Source organism: Fringilla coelebs, assembly GCF_963513975.1.
Source record: "Fringilla coelebs genome assembly, chromosome: 3".
NCBI lineage: Eukaryota > Metazoa > Chordata > Aves > Passeriformes > Fringillidae > Fringilla > Fringilla coelebs.
Window position 1 is genome coordinate 56,427,277 of NC_140030.1, and position 9,873 is coordinate 56,437,149.

Sequence of the window (9,873 nt, forward strand, 5' to 3'; positions counted from 1 at the left end):
TCCGAGCAGAGGAATGTTTCCCGTTACTTCCAGTACATGAATTGTAGACGGTTTCAGTTTGATACTTTCATGGACTACAATCTTCTTTTTAAGACATTCCCCTGTTTAAAAACACCAATGTATTTTGTCTCCTACAAGTCAATATTTTTTAAAATATGTTGGTCAGATTAAGTGTAAACAATGTTTGGACTTCAAAGCAAACACGCATAACAAACGACAGAATTGGGCACACATAGAAACCTTAGGTGGGAAACACAAAGTAATCCAGTCCACTTGCCTAAGAAACACAGTCTGCAGGGACCACATCCTCACAGGTGCCAGTGTGTCCCACCTGCTCCAGCTGTTCCCTCCCCTTTCCCAATACCTGCGGGCACAGTCCCGGCTCTCCCTGGCACTGGTAGGAGCAACCATTCCGTGGGAACACAAGACATGCTCCTGAGAAATTGCTTGTTTTGAGCATTTGTGACACTTACCAGCAATTCTGTGCTAGGGAGATTTTCTACATCCTAAAAATGTGGCCAGAAAGATTAAAGCAGACTCCTCTCTCATGAAGTACCTATCATGGTATGATAACACACTGCAGTATGCTGAGCTGAATAACTGCTTTTTGAAGGTACACAGTTTTTGAGGCTTTTTTTTCTTTTTCAATGGAAGTTAGAATCTTCAAAGGTTCTGGTAATCTCTTGTTTACAAAAATGGCTGTTCAGAAATGGGGTGGGAACAGTGTTGTGGAAATGGCTGCTAATACTCCAAGAAAAATTTCAAATAACTAAAAACTCTTTTTATTGGGGCATAACCCACTGAATCCTACCAGTAAAGTCAAAGGAATTTATTTTCTATTGTTCCCAATGTTAAGGCCAAGCATATGCCAACCAAATCTATAATATAAAAATACATACACAATAGCCCAGCAGCATATTGATCTTTGCTGCAAAATCAAGTCAATAAATCAATGTGCAGTAACTATACTGTTAGATAAGGCAAGCTGAGGAATAGAATCTCATTTAATTATTATTATTTCTATTAATTTCCATTATTTGTGATTAATTAGCACTACGGAAAGGAACAGATGAAAGCTTGAACGACATGCAATGAAATCATGCTGAAGCTTGATATGTGGATGGAGGGTCCTTTTCATACCACCTCCCAAAGAGTGTTACACTCAAAACTGGCTTTGATGTAGTATTCCGATTTATCAGATGTCCATCAGCCAGCACCTGGTTATGAAAAAGTAAAATAAGCAGGAGCATCATCAAAGCAGTACTCTTGTATGGCAAACACAAAATCATATATTCAGTAATGTTGATCTAGTCAAAAGAGCTCCCATCTCAATTGGAGCTAGCAGGAAGGCAGAAAAAAACGACATTTCTGTCTTGAGGGAGATCTCGTTCCAGAGGATTTGGGGAACAGGGCAGAAGAGAATTGGCAAGGTGGACTAACTGAATAGAACCAGGAAAATCAGGCAGAAATAAAGCTGCCTTGACCTCAAGGCAGAGGACAGAGGTCTCTGGTAACAACTAAGTTGCTCTTGTAGTGGCTTTTTGACTGCTGATGTCTGACAAGTCACAGGGGTGTCCCATTACCTCGAACTCCCCGGGGGCCAGCTGCACCCCGCTGTACAGCACTTCTGGGAAGACGTAGCTGGTGCCAAACGTGCCGCTGAGAGAGAACATCTCAAACTTGGTCTGAGCCGTCTCCACGGGCTGCCCACATGTGCTCAGGTTTGTGCTGGGGCACTTGAGCAGAGTGCAGATCTGTGGGGAGGAGGAGACAATAATGTATTTAGCAAGATGCTAACACTGGTGCCTTGTGTCATCAAAGCTAATGTGTGTCAGAGCAGGTGATAGTCACAGGATCTTTTTCATAATTCTTGGGTGACTCCTTTTCAGTTGTAGCTTATTGTTTTACCCCTTGATCTGATTGGGAGTATAAGATCTTAGTCTTATTAGTTTATAATTAAATTGTCATAGTCTTATCATTTTATAAATAAATTGGTTTTGACACAAGTGCAGCCAAACACCTCATTTCACCCATGAGGCCTAATCCTAGTCCCTTCCATTAATTATTTCAATTGCCTATTGTCTCATTTGAAGGTTTCTTTCCCACATGTCCTACTAAGATGACTTTGTGAATGGAAATTCATTTAATCAAATGCAAGAAAGTCTTCCACAGAGGTACATTGTACACGTGCACATCCAGGTCCTCTAGTTGTACATGTTGCTAATGGTACTTAGATGGCCTAGTAGTCCATGGGAAGTCTGAATTTGATGTTCCCTGTCCAAATCCTAGTTAATATAGGCCAAGGACATGAAGTTAGCATCTTTGTGACAGTTTTGTGTTAGCAGTTGCTGCACATAGAAGGATGTTGTCTGGTTTTGCTGATAAGTGATGGAGTTTTTCTACGTGTCTCGTATTGGGGCATAGAAGCATATTTGCAAAAACTCAGCAGTATTATTCATCAGCAAATCTGGTTTTGTGTTGAAATGCAAGTAGGCAGAGAAATAAGGAGTATGTTCTGAGGAAATGAAAAAAAATATTGAGGGGAAAAAGGAAGAGTAGAAATTCCTATATTCTCTAGAATTTTTGATTCTGGCAGAGACTATCTGGCAACTTCCACAACCACTGAAATAAATTTTATAACCAAGCTCACCAAGAACTGAATTTATTCAAGTTACCTTCCTAGTATTACATGAGCTGTTTGCTGGATAACACCTCCTCTCATATCCTGGAGTCTGTACCAGCTGGTACAAAATGGTGATGCTGACAGGCATAAGTAACTAAAAAAAAGTATCATCTGCTGGCACAATAACTTAATCATAAGGGCAAAGGATGTTTTCAAATATGGCTTTAAGCAAATTAACCAGGACGTAACTCATTGTCTTTCCAAATATTTGATTAAAAGAGAGGAAGGCAGGATATTTATACTAAAAGTCATAAGCCATTTAACTAAGCTTTATTGCTATGATTTGGATAATGACAAAGAATTAACATTTCTGTAACCCTAACTTATCAGAGCATCTCATAAAGATAGCTATGATCAACTGATTTTTAACAGCAACTCTGATGAAAATGCAGTGAGACCACATCTGGAGTACTGTGCCCAGGCTCCTCTTTCTTTCCAGCACAAGAAAGAAAAGGAGCTACTGGAGAGTGTCCAGCTGAGGCCACAAAGATGATTGGGAATGAGGAGCTTCTCTCTTATGACGAGTGACTGTGAGAGCTGGGCCTGTTAAGGCTAGAGAAGACTGAGTGGTGTCTCATCAATACACACAAATATCTCAAAGGTGTGTGCCAAGAAGATGGTGCCAAGCTTTTTCAGTGGTGCCCAGCAATGGGAGAGGAGCAATGGCCATAAAAACACAAGAAGTTTCACCTCAACATGAGTAAGAACTTGTTTACATTTAGGGTGGCAGAACATCAGGACAGGCTGCCCAGGGAGGTCTAGGATACTCCTCCTCTGGAAACACTCAAAAGCCACCCAGATGTGTTTCTGTGCAATCTGCCCTAGGTGACCTTGCCCTGGCAGGGAGATTGGACTATGTGATCTTCAGATGTCCTTTTCAATACTAACTATTCTGTGATTCCTTAATAAAGAAGAGATTCAGAACACTTACTGCAAATATTCAGAGAAGAGGACCTAAATTTAGCCAATATTACCCACCCCCAAAATGTGAGTGCACTCTGGGCATTCAGAAGAGGTTTAGAGACCTCTCTACTGCATTTGTTGGATTTGAAGGCAAACAGGCTTGGAAGTTTTAGCAACTTCTTTCCATTACTAACAAAAGGTGCACTAGGACTCCAGCATAGAAGAGAGTCATTGTCTTCTCTTTTTCCACCACAGAGCTGAAGGTTTCTCCCTGTACATAAGCTTCCTAAAGTAAATCAACCCCTCCAAAGAATTACCTGCAGATAGTACTGTCCTTCAAAAACATGAAGGCCATCAAAAGCGCCCAGCACATAAACTTCATCCTCTCTTTTCTCTGCCATCTTGTAGCTCAAGTGACAGCAGAGGTCTTTTTGGCAGACAGTGAGATTCCCCCCGGGCTTAGTGAGCTCTGTGAAAGTAAAGAGGTCTTCAAAGATGATTCCTGAGAATTCATGGTCATTCTGTGAGAATCTTTCAACACTCAAAGCATATGAGTTCCAGCTGACATCAGGCGGGGAGGCAGGAGAAAGACGAGGGTGTGCATCCAGTTCAGCAATGAGGAGGTGACCATCTTCAGTTTTCATGTTGTAGGAGTATGTTCTGGCTCCAGCTGGTGCATAAATGCCACTCCCTGAGGAGAGCACAACAGTCAGTCCAAGAAGAATTTAAAAAACCATGTTGTCCTTCTAATTGTCTCTACTGATAGCTTATCCACTATTCTACACAGATTACAGTAATTTTAGTCTCATTAAAGGTGACCTTTAGCAAACTCAGCACAGAGAGCTCGTGCTTTGGTAAAGAATAGCATTTATTCCCTTAGATAAGGACTGCTCAGTGTAGCCAGAGGATGTTTGCTTTTTTATATTATGTTATGATTATATTATGGCCTCCTCGGTTCTCTTTCTCCTGTATGCAATAGAGCTGATAATTCCTTTTTTCTCAGCTGATTGATGTGAAAGGACCAGCTACTGGCTGAGACAATCCAAAACACAACACAGGCAAGTATCACAGGCCTGTCCATGAACAGAAGGAGACAGCAACTGTCCAGCCCCCTTTACACTGGCTGCAAACTCCTCTCCTCATGAGTGATTCACATCTGACCAGCACCAAGCAACAGAGGGAAATCAAAGCTCTGTCATACCCATCACTGACAGGCATTTCAAATGAAAAGCCCCAAAACAATACTGTGGTTGCACAGCTCAGTGAAGATACTGGTCTAATTGAAATATACTATTCCATTGGCTGAGGTCTAAAAAAATTCAATGCTACATTCTAAAATGAAGACGTGGACATCTTAGCAGTGTTACTACAGCAGGCCTTAACATGTGGTTCTTAACAGTTTTCTGCAACAGCGTTAAATACAGCTATAAAAAAAAATCTCTCATTTGGCAGAATAAATGTAGCCACATATATGGTTTACGAGTATAATTACAGTTTGGCATTCAATCATAGTCTTATAAGTGGAGAGGAAAAGAGCCTTAAAAACCACAAAAAATTCTGTTTAGGCATAAGGGCAGTGATCTACTACTTATTTAGAGCCATTAAAAGAAAAGAGAATCCTAAGAAGCTGGGGCAAAGAAAACAATACAAGTTTTGTTATGTCTTTATGAAACCAACAGGAACAGGATCCATCAGCTTTAAAATTTGGTGACTAGACTCTTCACCTTCCAGAGAAATACATTATATTCCTCTGCAAAATCACTTTGTAGAACTGGGAATAAGAGAATCATGGTTATAAAGATCCTTGCATAGAGTGAAAATTAAGTTACCTGTCATTTCCATGCTAGTGTTGTGAGTATTGGCAGCTAAGACATTGACACGCATGCCCATAGCCCAGGCAGAGTGAAACTCAATTGCAGTCAGAAAGGGCAGGACATTCATCCAAGCTGTTGGGAAGAGCACGGTGTCCACCTGCATCTTGCTCACCAGGACCACGGCAGGCTCATAGAAAAGGATGTCAAAGCAAGTGAAAATGCCAAACTTCCCAAAAGGAGTCTCAAAGGTGACAGCTTCTGGCTCTTTTGGATAATTAAACTGAGTTTCTCCTTGAAAGAGATTATACTGTAGGGGAAGGAAAATAGAGAAACCAGTTAGAGGCACTTACTGACTATATGTCTTGGAGTCATTCCCTAAAGCTGTTCAGAATGACTAGAGAAAATTTTTGACCTGTGTTGGAAGCCCTCACAGGTAGGAAATCAGGCTAAATGGTCATCGTACCCAAAATATGGAACACATATTACATATTGCCCTGGGATCTAGCTGGGAAAGCAGCCAGCTGCCTCCAGCTCTGTTGGTGTCATTTGCATAAGAATAATCTCTCCACTCCCCCCACATAGTTTTTATTACTGGCGGCCCAAATGCAACCAGAGAGAAATAGTAATGTGAGGGAAGCATGGGGGATCTGGTGGCAAGAGATTAAACTTTTGTGTGGAGATGCCCAGAAACACTGGAAGTACACAGCACCAGCATGAAGCACAGGACAGTATCTGGGACACTACAGAGTAGAAAATAAAGGCTGTGCTGATGGGGGAAAGACAGATGATCTCAGCCAACAGAAAAACTGAAGTTTGTGACATTCTCAGCTTTCCAACATTTTCCTTCTTCTTTCACATACATATTTATTAAGAGTCCTTTATAAATGTCCAGGTGGTCTTAAAGTAAATACGGACACCATGCCAGAAAAGAAGTTCAAGTGTACTTAACTTGTAATTCAGCATGTGGGCCATAGCAGGCTAAGGACAGATTTGCATTATCAGTATTTCACTCACCCAGTTTGCTTCACATATAGATATCTTGGCATTGTCTCTACACAATCAGATGAAATACTGGGCCCAAAGTGCATGAAATAAACTCACTTCACTCTACCCACACCGGCATGATATCTGGCACCTGATTCATAAACATCTTTGATGGACCTTGCGGGTAGGCACATGATACTGAAAGAGGAACCTCCATTTGGTTCAAATGACCTAAAATCCTTATCTCTTTTTACACCCATCTGGCTGTTTCACTTGCTTTGCTATGTCCAAATAATTCCCATTGTAGAAAAACTCTGCCAAAACAGCATCGAAAAAAAGGTCCTGCCTCTCTGAAGCCAGACAACTCATCTACGATGAAATAGATGTGAACATGGAAATCCTGGAACACGAACTGGTAGTCTGGTGAAAAGCTGGCACTGAAAACTGAAGCTGCTCAAGCAGCAGAATTTACAGTAGTAGTGAGCTAATGAACTGAGGAAGTCAACCAAAACCATATGCCACTAAATTGCACCAGAACAATCATTTTTCATTCCAGTCTCTTTTGAGAAACATGACAGCAAATGCAAATTTGGCATCGATGCTTCACAGCAAGAGAGATATTCTTTAAAATGATAAAGAAAAACAAAACTCTGCCAGTGGACAATGACTGGCATCTACTTTGCTTCCCAAACCTAGACATTTTGGAAGTAGGGGAAAATTAATTTCTGTCTCTTCAAGGCCACTTTACCTTATGGTACCGAGCCACCAGTTTCCCCTGTGCATCAAAGACGACGTCCGTATTGTAGTGGTACCGACCGTCCCTGGGGCAGCTGGGATCGCTGGAGTCACACGGCTTCTTGTCCCCGATATTTGCAACCACATAGATGGAGTTATTTCTGGCCATGCAGCTGAGTCGTTCCTGCACTGGTGCTGGACCAAATCTATTGCATTTTAGGGAAGGAGAAAAACAAACTTAACAAAACCTGTGCCGTCAGTGGTGTCCATTTCCACAGTACTTGAGGTCACACCAGCAGCATCTCCAAGCCTGCAGCCATGGCAGGGCAGGCAGATACAGAGAGATGCTGCAGTGCTTCCTCAGATTGATTCCTGCACCTTGGGGTAGGCCCTGGAGACCTCCCATTGGCCTCTGCAGGGACATGCCTGCCAGTCTCCTTCAGCACCTGGAACATGCACTGCAGTAAACAGATAATCCTCGGGCTGGGAAAGGGTAGGAGAGCAATCTCTAGGCAGAGGAAGACACGAGCTTGGTGTCACACAAGCAAATATTTTAGCATCAGGCTTACTGGCACCTGAGGGCTGCAGCTCTGGGCCCTCAGCATGCTAAGCAAGGTTGAGCTGTGGGATAATGCAGATGACATAGGGTCAAGGCAATTCAGCATTCATTCCCTCCCATAGACAGCAGCACACAGGAACTGTAACCATGGCATGAAGAGCAGTGGGCTATTAATTTTGAGATATGACAGTGTCCATGTGCCAGAAACTGGCAGCACCTCTGAAGCATCCATACCAGGCCACAAAGAGAGCAGCCGTTCATTCCCCGTTGCAGTGGGGCAATGCCTACGGCTTTGCAAGGGGTGCCTGGGCCACCCAAGCAGGACCTCCATGCAAGATACACGTACAGCACCAGGAATAAGGCATGCCAGACACTGATGGCAAGTGCTATATTCCCAAAAGCTGCTAGTGAAACCCCTGATTTGGAACAGTGAGGAGGCACTCAGATCACCTCTGCTAAACCTGTGTGATGCACCAGAATAAAGACCTGCTTAGACACACTGCCACCCCACACTCCACCTTCCATGAAAGACTGTATACTTCAGCTACTTATGTCTCAACAAAAAGTTGCACATCCTCTGCAAATGTAACTCTTCTTCTTGGAAGCACTGAATTATTATATCCCCACAGATAAAATAACCTGCTTCTCATCAAGGAGGTGCAGAAAGCCGTGGTGAAAAGGGCAGACCACGGCTGTAATTCCATAGCTGAACACATACTGCATGCTGGAGGAGTGTAAAGTCCAGTCCTCAGCTATAGCTTAGTTTGTCACTGCTGAAACATACGGCTTGAATGACAGATAGTGTTCTACAGCACAGAGACTCTAGCAATTCAGACTTTATCTTATCTTAACTGTGGAAAACCCAGATTCAAATTCCTGTTTGGAAGTTTGGACTTTAATTATTGACTTCATATAATCTCTTATAATCTGCTCAGAGACTACTTCTTGGCTGTCCACAAAAATGGTTTGAGTGCTTTTGTTTCAACATGTCATTTGTAAAACATAAAGAAACCAAAAAATCAAAGAAATACTACTGTTAATAATTTGCAGTCAGTTATATCCAAAATAGTGTTGAAAAACTGAAAGCAGAACAAGAAGCAGAATATTCTGGCAACAAAAATAGAGATTTCCTCAACTTTTAGTAACCCAAATTCTGTATGTTGTTTGACTTTCTCCTTAAAGTGTCTAATTAAAAAAAAACCAACAAATTTAATGTCTCCCTCATCAGTTAGTCATGGACATAATATATATTTAACCATTTAACTATCTTCATACTATAATTTAATTAAAACTTATGTTAGAGTTGTCAGCAGTTCTTAATAATTTAGTGTGAGCTGCTCAAGACTCCATGAGATGAGAGGCTGAAATCACCTAAAGCACTGCAGAAGGAATCACCTTGAGGGCTCAGTGCAGGGAATCCAATTCACCACCGGATCAGGGATATCCTCCAGGTAGGGGTAGATGGCTTCTCTTGTGAATTGCCAGCCATAGATGCCGTCTTCAGGAGTCACAATGATGTGGGCACCCTGTCACAACAGGCTCCGTTTAGAGGGCACCCATCAACAGACAACCAGGAGGGTCAGCAGGAGCAGAAAACTCTGATGGACAGCCCTCACAGCAGAGCCCTCGTACCTGCTGGGCAGCTTCCTTGATGGCCCCTTCCAAGACATCCATGTTTTTGTTCATCAGGGCCAAAGCATCGCTGGGAGGAACGGGCTCCTGGGTGGCAGGGGGCAGGATGACGGCGTGCTCGTAGACGGCTGCCAGGAAGGTGTCGGAGGCAAGGGCCCGAAGGGCTGCGAGTGCAAACACCACAGCGGGCAGGAGAGCCTGGGAAGGGAGCATGGCTGCAGCCTCCCAGCTCCTGGAGTGCTCTGGACAAACAGTGCAAAAGGAACATGCACAGAAAAGAGAAGGGGGACAAAGTTTACTTTGAAAGAGGGAGGAATGAACTGCAGGTCGGTTAAAGCATTACCTTGGAAACAAGTGTGAGATATAAGAAAGTATTGCAGTACACAGTAAGGATGTCACAACTGAGCAAACATAAAATGCTGGGCAATGTCAAGACTAAAGGGGCCAGTAAAAAAATTTTAAGACATTAAAATCATATCTAGAAAGAGCAGGACACTTTCTGTTGTTATACTCTTCTTTGTCACTGATTACAGCAAGACTTTTTCTGTGTGGGCTCAGCTGAT

At 42.6% G+C, this 9,873-nt stretch overlaps 1 protein-coding gene across 1 annotated transcript; it reads right to left on the bottom strand.

The window, feature by feature from the left end:
* Positions 1–801: 801 nt before the first annotated feature.
* Positions 802–9,523, bottom strand: LOC311152450 (pantetheinase-like; the record flags this gene model as incomplete). The annotated part of the gene is made up of 7 exons (XM_084203563.1): positions 802–1,217; positions 1,584–1,754; positions 3,904–4,277; positions 5,416–5,707; positions 7,133–7,325; positions 9,074–9,204; positions 9,311–9,523. The coding sequence occupies 7 exons, from the start codon at positions 9,521–9,523 to the stop codon at positions 1,098–1,100; spliced, it is 1,494 nt and encodes a 497-aa protein (XP_084059689.1). The 3' UTR covers positions 802–1,097.
* Positions 9,524–9,873: the final 350 nt, after the last annotated feature.